Raw genomic sequence first — 15283 nt, 5'->3', positions numbered from 1 at the left:
TACGATACGTGTTGATATAGTTTACTTCTGTACAACATAATCGTGATAAATTATTATGATGTCTCACCTCAGTGTAAGTGTATTATGATGTCTCATTATTATGATGTAAATTATTATGATGTCTCACCTCAGTGTAAGTGTATTATGATGTCTCATTATTATGATGTAAATTATTATGATGTCTCACCCAGTGTAAGAAACTTCCAGAATATTTCTGGCACTGTAGTGACTGGTTAATTTATGGTTAATGCATCATATTACTGAAATACATATTTAACTTTTATGTATGTGTGTGTGTGTGTGTGTGTGTGTGTGTGTGTGTGTGTGTGTGTGTATGTATGTATATATGTTATGTGTATATGTATGTATATTTATTTATATATATATATGTCTGTGTGTGCGTGTGTGTATCATGTATATATAAATGTGTGTGTGTGTAAATGTGTGTGTGTGTGTGTGTGTGTGTGTGTGTGTGTGTGTGTGTGTGTGTGTGTGTGCATTCATAAAAGTTTTTTTTATAAATCTTGCTGACCCCAAACTTTTGAAGAATAGTGTAAACGAAAGAATATATTACAAAAGAGTTCATATAATAACACAACCCATATAAAGAAGCTCTTGTACTGTATACTTAACTATTGAAGAGTTGTTTAAACTAATTTTCAATAGACATAGTAAAAAAAAAAAAAAAAATTAAAATAAAGGAGATCTTTTGGTCCAGATTTATAATGGTTTCACTGTGATGTGAATAAGCAAAAATGTATAAATAATTCACTGTCTTCCACCCGGTGCTTCTCAAAGCATATTACTGGTTCATATTAAAATTTAATGACTTTCTATACATGTCAAGTCACCTTCATTTATATAGCGCTTTTTACAATGCAGATTGTTTCAAAGCAGCTTTACAGTGATAACCGGAAAATAATGCAACAAAGTTTGTTTATAGAAGAAAATAGCATCACAGTCCAGCTTTAGGAAGTTCAGGGATGGTTCATTTTTGTTGTAAAAAAAGTTATTTATAACTTGATAAATAAAAATATAAAGTGATTTAGTTAATTTTTATAGCTGCTCTGGAGAAAACAGTGATGTTATCGTCCAGCTCTCATATAATTGTGTCGATGCAAGCAGATCAATAATATTGTTGAATATTAAATATCCCCAACTAGCCAAAGGCAACAAAGGCGTCTTTAGACCAAACTAAAGTCATAACTCATGTGACCAAGGCCTGATAGCGGTCCCATTCTCACAACAAGGCCACAGATGCAGTGTGTTATTAGAGTCAGCAGCCATGATTGACAGGGGAAAATATAACTAAAAGAAAAATATGCACTTGATTTCTATGATACACGTATGCATAATGTTAGTAAACAATACATTATGCTGTATAATACTACATATTGATCATTAAAAACCATAATCATATATACAAAGCAAGCAATGTCTTAAATCTTTCACTGTGAAAGAAGAGATGAGAGATAATGAATGACTGAATGTGTGGAGCCGCGTGGAATCAGTAAAAGGGTTTAAATGCATGTGACAGAGGATGTTGAATGAAGACATGTGACCAGACGTGTAAACAAACTCAATCCTTTTCCATTAGCAGCCACTGCCATTTTCATTGAATAAATGAATGAAACCTTTATTGCCCCGAGGGGAATTTGTTTTACACTCATGGGAGCCACAATAAACATAAACACAACAAACATAGAATAAAAAACAAAAATAACACAGCAAATAGTGACATAGAATTATCAATTCAACAACTTAGGAATCAATAGATAGATATATATTCAATAATACGCATCTAAAATGTTCAACAGCTTAAAAAAATCAATAAATAAATATATATTCAATATTCAATAATAAACTTTTAAAATATATCTATGTACCCGTAGATGATCCATTTAATAATTGAATGCTCCTCGGCACAAACGATGTAATATGTCGTTTAGTTTTTGTTCGGGGCATTCTAAAACATTTAAGTAAGCAACCAGTTTAGTTGCTTCTGTCTTCTTGCTCAAATCAAGATGTAATGTAGGCCGTATAAAGCAGTGAATGGCAATTAATATTTTAATAGGCTACTTAAAATCAGCACGTAGAACATCTCGGGGGAAACATATAGGTGTAATATTTTATGCAGAGGTGCAAAGTCAACATCATATTTAAACAGGGATGGTAGAGGAGGTAAAAATGGAAACTACACAAAATATTTTCTTCATGAACCCAAAACTTTCACTGTACCCCCTCAAACGCTTCTAATATGTACATTTAGGTATTATGTACATAGGTCCAATATGTATGCAAAGTAAGGTGAATCCTTTATACAGCTTTTGTACCTTTTTCTCTGAGGGTGTATGTCTAACTATTTTTTTTTAATGTTAAATTGTCAAAATCTATATATTAAAAGTGGGATATATAGCAAATGTGTCCTACTTTACTGCTACCCCACAATGAATAGCAAATTCATTTTAGTGAACCTCTCCTGTTAAGAGATTGTAAAATGGCCTAAAGTTTACTTTAAACTGTGAAAACACAGATCACACTAATTCTGGAAAAACAATGCATTTTCTGAGCAATCCTTTTTCACATTTCCGTGTTTCTCAGAAGCAGAAGTCGTCATGGTTGGGTAAACTTCTAGCGGTGAATGAGAGACTAGCCTTTCAGATTCCAATTTGCGTAAATAACAAAAGAAAAACTCCACAATATTGTTTTCACAACACATCTAAATTTTTTTTGAGAGACTGATAATGGCAGTCAGAACTATAGTGTCAGAAGAACAGAGAAAGATGTCAAATTTACCGTCACTCCCACAGCCATCGTTTTTTTTTTTTTAACGCAAAGGTCATATTAAACAAAGTTTATTGTTATTATTGTACATACATTTAAAGAAAAAAAAAGTGAAAAATGTAATAAATAAAAAAAGGGCAAGGATTTACGACGATGATGATCGTTAAAATGCGTCATCTGGGTTCCACCGTTGGGTTTAAAATTTTAACGTTATATATAAAAAAAGAAATCCATATCCAAGAGTGCATATTTGACCCAAACATGGGTTAAACCCCCACCCACCCATTTTTGTTATGTTCAAATGAGATCTGAAATGATCTCAAGTTAATTTGAGTAGTATCCCAGATAGCAAAAAACATCCACACGGCTTCTATTTGCCTCCGGCCCTAAGCTGTCGGCTATAGGTGCGTCCCGCTGGCGGGGATACAACGTTTGCCGCCGAATACGTCACTCGCATTTCTAGCGAGATGCCGCCGGCAAATCGCCGGCGGTCCGACTGCTTCATTTTCTCTGGCGGTTGCCTCTGTCTAATGGACTGCGGCCGGCTGGCGGCAAGCCGCTTTAAAATACTCTTAAAATAGTTTTGACATGAATAGACTCAATGAAAAAGCTAAATTCTTCTTCTTAAGTTCTTCATGCTTTAAGTTTAAAAAGTTTAAAGTAAAAAAAAAAACTTTATTTTTTTCCAATCTTAATGTTTTATTTTTGTTTTACCTTATCAGTATTAATTAGCAATTGTGATCTGTACAAATGTTTAAGAAATTGTAAAAGTCCCTGTAGAGATTATTACAAAAAAATATTAATAAAATCTAAACACATTATGTCATTGATAAAACATAGAATGAATGCGCAGTGTTTTTTTTTTTTTGTGTGTGTGTGTGTGTGTGTTCAGAATTATTTTGGGCGGGGCTTATAAGACGGTGGCGCTATAACAAACACATTCGCGTCAATTCATCACTCTACTCGAGTAGTACAGTTCTACTCGATCGCAAAACAAAGTCATCGACGTCGACTACCATCATTTAGGTAAGTACATGTTTCCTTTGTGTTTAACGCAACTGTTTTTAGTTTATATATTTAAAATCTGTACGTTAGTCATCTCAGTTCTTGCCGAACAAGTCAACGTTAGCCATGTTTACGCAAAGTTGCTAGGTACGTTACGTTACAGTGGCGGCGGCTAATATGGGCGCCAAAATTGCAGATAATAAATGTGTACTTAACTTTAAATACAAACATATAATATAAAAATCAAATAATTTACTCATAAAATATGCTGGCTGGTTGTAATTTGGCGAAAGTTTCGAAAGCCGTTGGCGGCCATTTTTTTTAGATGTTTATTGAGCTTTAGCATTAACGTTAGCTATAATCGAGAGAGTCAACGCACGTATTTGCTCTGTAACGTTAGAACAGAAACAGCTGTCGTTGTACTCTGGTCCACCAGACCCTCCGGAGGGTTTCAGAGATTTCCCCATCTGGAACTGCTCCTGGATAAAGGCCGCGTTCAGCGGTAGGCCGTATAAAAAGCCTCGGCCTAAAATAATACTTATTTTGTTAACCCTTGCCAGAGCGTGAGCTTTAAATAATAAGATTAAATTTGAACTATCTTGAAAAAATATACATCATTAGAAAGATATAATACGCAGGTTTCAGTATTTGACCATTATTTTATTCTGAGAAACAGAAACTTATAGTTACAGTTATGTATTATTTTTTTACAGGAATTATGGAATAAAAAAACCTAGACCTCAGTTGCACATAAATTAGCTGTTATTTTTACGATTTTATTCTAAATAGGAATTTTTACTGAAATGTTGTTTTTAGTTTTCAGTCATAGACAGTTTCAACCGTGAAAAACTTTAGAAATTATGGATTATAACAATGTGAATAGCCTGTCGTTAGTCACTCTAATGCACACAAAAGAATAGCATATCTATGAGCCATAAACCAGAATGGAGAAGTGCAAATGTCTGCATTGAGAGACTGAGACTAAATGGGGCAGTTTGACCCATTCAGTCTCTTAATGCACACATTTACACATCTCAAATCTGGTTTATTGCTATCTATAATCACCAACGACTGGCTATTCACTGTTATAATCCCTCATTTCTTTCACAGTTCTTCAACTTCACAGTTGAAACTGTATCTAGCACTGAAAACTAAAAACAAAACATTTCAGTAAACATTCCTATTTACAATAAAATCATAAAAATAACAGCTAATATATGTGACAGGTGCACCTGAGGCTAGGTAACGTTAGCATGCTAGCTAGCCACTATACACAAATTTATGAGATTAAAACCATGTGTTTGCAAAATTACTTTATAACGCAAGTCGAGTGTTTTATATAAACTTTTGTGATCTGGTTTGGCTTTGGATAAAACAATTAGAGAGAAAATATATTATTTTCTAGTATTATGCTCAAGGATAAATTATATCGATTGCCTTTACATTATGAATATAATCTCATTATAATGATACCTGAACATAGTTTGAAGAACACACATACATCGTTACAATCATGTTTATTGAGTCATAAAACATCTTTATCTGAATGTAACAATGTTTTTTTTAACGCTATTGTGATTTGTAATTCTGTGAACTTCTGTACATTTTATGTTTGAGGACAATTCTGTGTTCACTTAAATCACTACACACTGTTTAACACTCACTGTTCCACATTTGGCTGATCATTTTTTTTCCCACGTATATTCCTAACATTAACAATGTGGTTTTGTTCACATTTTCTTGCAGATACCTTGACCAGAGCATAACCGGTTATCTTCACCCAAGAGACCTACTGTTGGACAATCTTTTTGGCTTTAAAGGTAAATGCATGGTTAGTCACAATGTCTGATGAAGAGGAGTCTAGTCTTCCAGATGCACCAGCTGTTCTGAGCTTTGAAAAAATCATAACGAGTAATGGTAACGAGTTTTCCGTGCTGCCCGATGCTCCAGAAGCTTCATTCATTCTAGAAAACCAGGAAAACGTTCAACCATCTGTAGACTTCAGAGCTGGTATGTACAATGTATTGCTGTGATGCTTAATTTGTGATCATGCCACTAAACTATACCCTTTGTTTGATTTTCACATTTTTGTTTCCTATTTCTCAGAACAAGGTTTCTCACCAGTAGTCCAGTCTCCACTTCTCAGAGCCAACAGTTTGAGTACAAGTAAGTGATGTTATTTGTGACATTGTTTTGTCTTAAACTATTGCTTCTATTTAAGATGAGGAATCCTTTTATGCATAATCTGTTTTTCATTAGGGCACTTGACTGCCCTGGATGAAAGGTGTCTAGGTGTGTTGTACAATACAGTAAATATATGCAATAACTTCTAACATATTATTATGTCAATTTATCAATAGGAGAAAGTCATCACTCAGTGATTGGCCCTTGGACTCCCCTGAAATAACGTGTACAGAATCAAGTTTTCAGCTATGAAGGTATATTCTAGACCTATATCTCTTAATATAGTGATTATATAATTATGTTAGTCGTAAATTTGACTGACTAAACCCTGCAGAATCCCTTTTCTTTTGTTATGTAGATGTCCAGAGATTCAAGACTGAGAACCAAGCCCTGAGGGAGGAGAACCAAGCCCGGAGAGAAAGCAATGCACGAGCAGGTGAGAACATGGCACTCTTTCTTAAAGTTTACATATTTGTGTGTAGTGTAGGTTCCAAATTACCATTTGCCTATCTTTTTCTAGCTTCAGATGACAGCAACTCGCTTCAAGAGCAGGTGAAGCAAGTTGGGACAATGTTGAAGACGTTTGCTCGCACTGGGCAATCAGGTACGACTTGCAAACAACACCTGTGTTTGTTAGATTAATTCCCACTGGGGCCACCTATACATGTAGTAGACCAAGATATAAATGTCATAGTTTTGTAGTTGAGGGACCAGGACTGACTACTATGTTCTTTTATTCTGGGAATCAGGAACGATTTGTAAGTGTGCTGCTATTGTTTATAATGCTGTAGGTTAATCTAAAGTCAAATTAAGATTGTACACTGCCTATTCTACAGTCTGAATTCAAAGCCTGTCACATTTTATATTTATGTATGAGAAATGTAATTTGGGGCACTTTTTTTGGATTTTCAGCTACGTTTTTTGGCTATCAAATGTGGGAAGGACCTAAAGTCAACAGTGTGGAGAATGCTTCAGAGTGTCTTCTCTAATCGCCTTTCCGTTGATACAACTTGGACTGGTGTTGGGGAAAAAGCATGTTTTAGAGACCTGTTCCTGAAGACCATTGTTCAAAGTAAGTTAGATATTCTTTAGATATTTTTAGATAGATGTGTATGTGATGTGTATTCAAATGGAATGACAGATCTGTATTTTCTACAGGGGCCATACGGAAGAACCCGGCAACCCAGGATGCCACTGATGAGGCGGTCCAGGTTAATGTTATGCGTTACCTGAAAGGAGCATCTGACCGTGAAGGTGGAAAAAGGCGCCGCACAGCTGAGAGGGACCCACAGCCGACCCCTTAAACCTAGGCTGACTACTGACACCCCAGCATCACTGACAACTGGAACACTCACTACCCTGCAGTCTGTAACAGACTACACTCGACCAATCCACTTTTTTATAAAAAAAACTTTTTTTTTTGTCTGGTCGATATACTTGGTAGTATTTTTCTTAATGTTTTTTTGTGATTTTATTGTTTGTGTAATATGTGTTAAATTGTGAATTAAAAGCACTCTTATACAGGCGCACAAGGAATCACTGAAGATATGCTAATTTGTGTTGCCTATATTGGTGGTTGGGAAAAACCACAGAACCTGTAGTCAGACTTGAAACAATTATAATTACTTACTGTCCTGCAATTGTTAACTCACTACGCCACGCATATCGAACTACTCCAGACATTCACAGTGTAAATCTTGTGCCCCAGATCAGCAATGCCATTATAATTGTCTATTCTACCCCAGAGCCTTACTCAATTATTGCCACTTATCCTATTGTTAAGAATTGCTTGAAAATGTGATGTTATACCTGAATTTATTTGGTATCTTGCGCATTATTTGGTACCATATATCTTCATTACTTGCTATAATGTTTACTGGTAATTCTTTTCATCCCATAACTGACCTCTTGATAATATTAAAAAAATATTTTAAGTGATATAATTTGCTTATAAGGCTGTTTTTAAACAATATATAATTGGAAACTTGCATGTTCTTTAGTGTGTACATTATGTATATATGTATCTTTTTTGTTATATTTCATTGAGCTGACATTTTGTTTCAATGACTATTACTGTACTTTAAAATGTGGAATTAAAACGTCAAATGGAAATTTATCTGGTTTGATCAATCATTATTCTTGATAAACTGCATGCTATAAATATTTTATATATATATATATATATAATAGCGTTTGCCTCCGGCGGGCCGCGAAAAAGCTGCCTTTGTTATAACTGCGGCGAAACGGCGGTTGACCTGCTGGCCGTCAGCGATACGAAGGCGGTAGGAAGGCGGATGCCGCTTTTAAAAAAGCGGCTGCCGCTGGCGGTGCGCCGGCAAACGTGTTTGCGATTACGCCATACTGTCGCTTCTACTACCGCTGGAGAACCGCCGGTGGCCCGCCGACTCATTGCTATCTGGGATATGTTATTCTTCAAAAGTACTAAACGATTCGAGCCAACAGAAACTTTTCTCTGACTCTTAACGTCAAAACTCCTCCCTATCAGCAATCACAGTCACACACACACACCACGAGAACGAGCAGGCTGGATATACGGTAACGGAGCTGTAGTAGTAAGCAGCAACCGGCCAGTAGGAGAGAGAGAGAGAGACACCGTCAACGAACGATCACACGGAAGAGAGAGAGAGACCCGCTGAACACGCTCACAACAGAAACACGGCAAGACAGGAGTGTCCGCTCCACAACACGCACTCATGGCACAGGTTAACGGGGATACCAAGGTCAGTAAACCGGCCTAAGCATGGCACAGAACCCAAACTCTTCTGCCCGTCCTTGTGCGTATCACCGGTTCTCGCTACCGGTTTTCCCCGTTCACACGCGGCCTGTCTGCGCTGGGAAACTTAGAGCGCGCGGCGACCCGGCTGATTTTTCTACAGTTATTAATGCGCATTTCCCCGTATGGCTGATTTATATGCTCGGTCGTTGCCTACAGCACTCTACCGGCTGATGTCGCGGTGCTGGATGTGATATTAGTGAGAACATCACATGCCCCGGGCGAAGCTCGCAGCGCGCGCAGCCCTGCTCGCGCATTCGGTTAGCCGGGGCTCGAGCGCACAAGCTAATGCTAGTTAGCCTCAATCAATGTGACATGCTGAGCTTCCACTGCTAATGAGGTTTTAAAGCTGTGGCTGAAATCAACAGCCACCTGTGAAACACCTATGGGTTTCATGCAGCTGCAAATCATTTATCGCTTATATCACTGTGAAAAGTTGAGCTGTTCTGTGTTAACATGCTAGTGTGAGCTGTAAACGGTGTACAGGCCAGTGCCTATCCATACTGGAGAGTGGGTTATGTTTGCTATTTGTTTTATCTTTGCATATTACATGACTGTTATTTAATGCCTTCACTCTTTCATGTGTTTATGTAAAAAAAAAAATGGTTGCGTTTTTCCGGTATTTTATACTCTTTTGAGTCAGTTATAAAGTGTTGTTTTCTTGCGTTTGCAAACCACGTGGGAGGGTTTCGTACTAATAAACTATAGTAAGAGATGCACGGGTTCGTAGTGCGTACACTGTCTTTTCTGAAATGATGGCTGATCTATTTTTACCTCAGGGTACTGAGTTAAAATTGATCATACTTGATGCTATACAAGTGTATATACTCCCTATTTAGAGGCCATAAAATAATAAAGTAAAATATTTAATAATAATGATGTGGAAATATTACCAACCATAGGCAGTTTTGTACTTTAGAAAAAAAAGTAGTGTGGTTAATGCCAAAAATGGCCAGTGTGATATATAAATAGCAGGCTGTTAATTGTATTACTGATTGAATTTACTTATATATATATATAACAATATTGATGTATTTATATTTACAAACAAATATACTACAGGATAAATATATATGTGTGTGTATATATATATGTATCTGTGTGTGTGTGTGTGTGTATGTGTGTGTGTATGCATTAAAATGTATTTACAAATTTAATAAGATGGACATTATTATACTTTTTAATTATGGTTTAAAATATTTTGCCAAACCAGACTAAAAATGGCAAAATATTGGCTGATTAATATGCCACATATGCCTAATATCACAAATATTTTAAAACTTGTGTCTTCATTAAAGGGTTTCTATTATGCCGTTTTTGAAGTCTTGATTTTATTTTTTGGGGTGCACTAGAATGTGTTCATGCTTGATTGTTAAAAAAGCGCATTATTTTTCACATATTTAAAATTTTTACATGTCGCCTCTCCCCAGTCTGGTTCACAGGTAATTTTCGATGAAGCCCCTCCCTCTGAAATACGAAATGTGCTGTGATTGGTTTGCTTGCTGGCCAATAGCTGGTCAGTGTGTTGTGATTGGCAGCGCTTAGTGATTGTTCGGTAAATGTCCCGCCCCTTCATAACCGTGGATATAAATATTAACAATGGCCTCAATTTCAAACCATTTCGAGCCTGATTCAGACCCTGACAATGTTAACAAACTAGAGGATCGTTCTGAACGGACTTCAAGCGCGTACTTTGACACAGACAACCTTTTTCCTGGGTGGAAAAAACAGCGACAGCACTCTTCATCTTCTCTAGCGCGGCTCAACCAGGCCTCGCCAACTTTTTTTGCGTGTCCCAAGGGCGGAGATTATTTAAATGAGGAACATTATGACTTCATAAGATCCGGAAAAACGCGTTGTAGTTCTTGAAAAGTGGATTCTGCTAATTAAAATATCTCCCTTTGGAGTGAGCTTTGTAACCATAAACAGCAACATTACACACTAACTAAAGTTCAAAAAGTGCAAGGAATAGGACAACTTTAAAGGGACACTCCACTTTTTTTGGAAATGGGCTCATTGTCCATCTCCCGTAGAGTTGAACAGTTGAGTTTTACTGTTTTCGAATCCATTCAGCCGATCTCCAGGTCTGGCTTTAGCATTTTTAGCATAGCTTAGCATAGATCACTGAATCTGATTAGACCGTTAGCATCTCTCTCAAAAAAATTACCAAAGAGTTTCGATATTTTTCCTATTTAAAACTTGACTCTTCTGTAGTTACATCGTGTACTAAGACCGACGGAAAAAGAAAAGTTGCGATTTTCTAGGCCAATATGACTAGGAACTATCCTCTCATTCCTGCGTAATAATTAAGGTACCAGCAGCGCAATGATGTTACAAACTTAGTGCCGGTCACATTGGAAGTTACCGAGCTGGGGACTATTTTCAGGCGCTGTGTAATATCATTGCGCTGCTGGTACGGCAGCAGTTCCTTGATTACTATGCAGGAATGAGAGTATAGTTCCTAGTCATATCGGCCTAGCAGAAGAGTCAAGCTTTAAATAGGAAAAATATCGAAACTCTTTGGTAATTTTTTTGAAAGAGATGCTAACGGTCTAATCAGATTCAGTGATCTATGCTAAGCTATGCTAAAAGTGCTACCGCCAAACCCGGAGTTCGGCTAAATGGATTAGAAAACGGTAAAACTGTTCAACTCTAGGGGAGCTGGAAAATGAGCCTATTTCCCAAAAAAAGTATTCTTTTAACACACACACACACACACACAAGCTGTGTCCGAAAACGTAGAAATTCTGCGTTAGAGACATCAAGGCACGTCAGAATCTAATCTTAGCTTCAATTCCAGATGAAGTCTCCTTCATCTGATGGATATTTGAAGGTAGCATCCTTCGCTGGCTTTTGAAATCCCACAATCCTGTGTTTTCCATTCAGTGACAGTTGAGCTAAAAAATAAAGATGGCGTCTGAAAGTTGTGTGTACAGTAAGTACGCTTTCCACTCCTGATGTCATTTCTAGCAAGAAATTACTATTCTAGTAATTATATTAGCTTACTTATCACCAAAGCTTGCTCTAGTTTGCTGTAGATCATTAAAAGGTTACGCTGCCTCAGAAGTCTGTCTGAAATCAGTTTCGTGAGGTGATCAGCTGCCTAAGTTTTCGGACACAGTCACAAAAAGTGCAGGGTCAGGCAGTAACGGTTATAGATGCATTACATGCGTCATGTGACTACATTTATCAGAAGCAGCACATCTGTAGTCTCCAGTCACATGCAAACATGTGCCTTTAAATGCATCACAAATTGAATTAGTACTTGCCTAACTATGTAACACGTGTTCTTCATTGTGTATCTGCAGCTGGATATCGTGGGAGAGCCTAAAGATGGTCTATGTTCCTACGAGGGTGCCGTGGTGATCCTAGATGCGGGAGCGCAGTACGGGAAGGTGATTGACAGGCGGGTGCGGGAGCTGTTTGTCCAGTCTGAGATTCTGCCTCTGGAGACGCCAGCCTTCGCCATCAGAGAGCAGGGTTTCAGGTGAGCCCCTCCGCGCCAAGACTTGTCAGTAGATGCTGTTCGGTTCTCATGTTAAAAAGTTGCCAGGGAAGCCTAATTGAATTGCAAAGCAGACATGTTTGATATATGTGACCCTGGATCACAAAACCAGTCTGGAGTCGCACGGGTATATCTGTGGCAATAGCCAACTATACATTGTATTGGTCAAAATTATCCATTTTTCTTTTAAGCCAAAAATCATTAGGATATTAAGATCATGTTCCATGAAGATATTTAGTAAATTTCCTACCGTAAATATATAAAACATGTATTTTTGTGAGTGAGTGCAGCACAATCGTGAACATAAATGCACAACTTTAAAGGAGATTTTCTCAATGTTTACATTTTTTTGCATCCTCAGATTCCAGATTTTCAATAGTCATATCTCGACCAAATATTGTCCTATCCTAACAAACCACACATCAATGGAAAGCTGATTTATTCAGAAAATTCAGAAACTTGACCCATGTGACTGGTTTTGTGGTCCAGGGTCACATATGGTAACCGACAGGCTTTAGTATCTGAACTAACACTGTGAACCAAAGGCTTTCTTCCCTTTAAATGCAGAATCATTGCTTAAAGCACAATTCCCTTCTTTCTGAAGTTTTTAAAAGAGCACTTGGCAGACTGCAAATATATTTAGTTATTGTACAGTTATAATCATCCAGCTGCTGCTCTTTTTATTACTCATTTATTTAAGTTTTATTGCAAAGGGATACGATTCACCTGTGTTTACATTTGTCACTTTTACAGCTTTACCAACTGCTGCTCTTTTTTTTTTTTTTTTTAAACCTATTCTACAAAATGGACGGTACAGATAAACCGTCATAGTTTAGTTTGTCCTTGAGAGAACACAGTTGTGCATTCCACCCGTGAGAACGTAAAAGGAAACAAAGCCGATGTTTTCCTGAAGCGCTGAACATTGAGACTGATGGAAAGACAGAGAAACCCACAAGTTGGAGAGAGATAAGTGGATCACATGATGATCTGGCCTCTCAATGATTCGACAGACTCTTTCCATCTTTCTCAGCCACTTGATATTTGTGTAATTATATTTTGGTTAATATAAATTGGTTTATAATGAGAATATCAAATTATTGTCTGCAATGTTAGGGCCATTATTATATCCGGAGGGCCGAACTCTGTCTATGCTGAAGATGCACCCTGGTTTGATCCGGCCATATTCACCATCGGGAAACCAGTTCTCGGAATCTGCTATGGGATGCAGGTGAGAAACTTATGATCATTATTATTATTAGTAGTAGTATTAATAATTATTCAAATAAAATTACACAGCCATTACATATTTAAAACAGTAATATCCTATACTAAACCTAAACTACTCTTGACAAACTATATATAATTTGAAAGCTTACAATCTCTAGTTTACATATTTGGTGACTGATTTTCAAAAAAAAATTAAGGGGTTAAATAAGTCTGACTTCTTCCCACTCCCGTTTCAAGCATGTGATTGATTTATGTTGTTAAAGTAAGATGAATTTACCTCGTTGTATAGATCGAATCAAATTCTTCTTTATTGCCTTTGTTATATGTCACTATATTGCTCGAAAAAAAACATTTCAATAACAATAAAATCAAATTATTTAAATACACTAGTCAGTAAGATTATTTAATGCTTTTGAAGTGCTCACTAAAGCTGCATTTATTTGATCACAAATACAGTAAGAACAGTAATCTTGTGATTTATATTGAAATAGATATTGTTGGTATATATGTGTTTTTGTTTATTGACTGTTTTTTTCATATAAAATTATTGTAAAAAATGTATTAAAGTGAAATTGTAATCATAAATATTTTTGAAATTATAATAATATTGATTTCCATGAATATAGCCACTACTGCTAATATGGCATTAAATCATGAATAAATAAATACACTTAGCATGTCAAGAGGCTAACTGTTTTTCTGTGTCCGCCAGATGATGAATAAAGTTTTCGGAGGCACGGTGCACAGGAAGAGTGTGCGGGAGGACGGTGTCTTTGACATTGCGTTGGACAATTCCTGCTCTCTCTTCAGGTGCGTGTCCCTTTCTTATGCCAGTTAGCAGGTTTTTGTGTTGTGAAGAGGATAAAAGTGGATAGAGCTGCAATATCTTGTGCTGAAACTCTTGTGTGTGTTTCAAGGGGGTTGCAAAAGGAGGAACCTGTTCTGCTGACACACGGAGACAGTGTGGACAAAGTTGCAGAAGGATTCAAGATTGTTGCACAGTCTGGAAACATTGTTGCCGGTGGGTGAACCTGGAGTGACTTCCTAGATTAGAAAAACGTTATTAATCTCGATAGGGAAACTGGTTTGCCACCAACTTAGACCATACAGCCAACAAACACAATACACAACTAGCAGACAGATAAGTAATTCTACATTAAGAGACTATTAAAACCTGATTAAGAACCAGTGAGTAGGGGTGTAATGATTCACTTATTCCAAATTTTTGACCAAAATTAAGCGCGCTCATAATGTAAGAGACATGACCACAACATTGCCCAACATCAAATGGCAAACGTAATGAAAGCGTAACGAAACTGCACTACTCGTTATTTATCATTTATCAGTTTGGACTAATGCAGCGCGAGCCCAAGGGAGCCGTAAACTGAAGCTTCCCCGGGCGCCGCCATTGGCTAGCAAGCCATCACCTGCTGTTAGCATTCCCTTGACTCCCATTCATTTTGGCGTCACTTTGACAGCGAATAACTTTACATCTGAGGCGTTTAAAGACTCCATTTGTCCATTGTTTATTTCTAAAGAAACACGACAATGTATAAAAGGCTCCATTAACTTGTATCTTACGTTACAGCCCTGTAGAAGCAGTTTTTAAAAAATAGGCTAATGATTGCGTCATAAACACGCGACTCTGTCGCACCGTCGAGAAATTACCGTATAGACCGGCGGAGAAGCTCGCAGGCAACCGGGGGGATGTGGAGACATAAAGTCTGATAAAGTCAAGGGAGAAGCCCACAGAGAGTGATAAAGTTGCTCCCGCTGCTAGCTCA

General features: G+C 37.2%; 1 protein-coding gene and 1 long non-coding RNA gene across 3 annotated transcripts in view; both read left to right on the top strand.

Annotated features, from left to right (window-relative positions):
- The first annotated feature begins 3696 nt into the window (after positions 1–3696).
- On the top strand, positions 3697–8088 carry LOC307003115. Of its 2 annotated transcripts, XR_013798620.1 has the most exons (8): positions 3697–3810; positions 5536–5799; positions 5896–5955; positions 6150–6227; positions 6332–6409; positions 6494–6577; positions 6886–7045; positions 7132–8088. It is a non-coding gene; the product is annotated as an uncharacterized lncRNA (long non-coding RNA). The 2 variants fall into 2 exon arrangements; XR_013798621.1 differs by lacking the exons at positions 3697–3810; positions 5536–5799 and having other exon boundaries at positions 5824–5955.
- Positions 8089–8233: 145 nt separating this feature from the next.
- The window catches only part of gmps (guanine monophosphate synthase), a 30125-nt gene continuing 23075 nt past the window's right edge, over positions 8234–15283 (top strand). Inside the window, exons 1-5 of the mRNA XM_079620379.1 lie at positions 8234–8714; positions 12076–12254; positions 13386–13500; positions 14212–14309; positions 14417–14520. Coding sequence (XP_079476505.1) covers positions 8688–8714; positions 12076–12254; positions 13386–13500; positions 14212–14309; positions 14417–14520 — 523 coding nt within the window. The 5' untranslated portion in view covers positions 8234–8687. The remainder of the gene's footprint in view (positions 8715–12075; positions 12255–13385; positions 13501–14211; positions 14310–14416; positions 14521–15283) is intronic.

The sequence above is a fragment of the Phoxinus phoxinus genome (genome assembly GCF_949152265.1).
Source record: "Phoxinus phoxinus genome assembly, chromosome: 8".
Classification (NCBI taxonomy): Eukaryota; Metazoa; Chordata; class Actinopteri; order Cypriniformes; family Leuciscidae; genus Phoxinus; species Phoxinus phoxinus.
The sequence above is the reverse complement of the archived record's forward strand: the minus strand, read 5'-3'. Positions and strand labels throughout refer to the sequence as shown.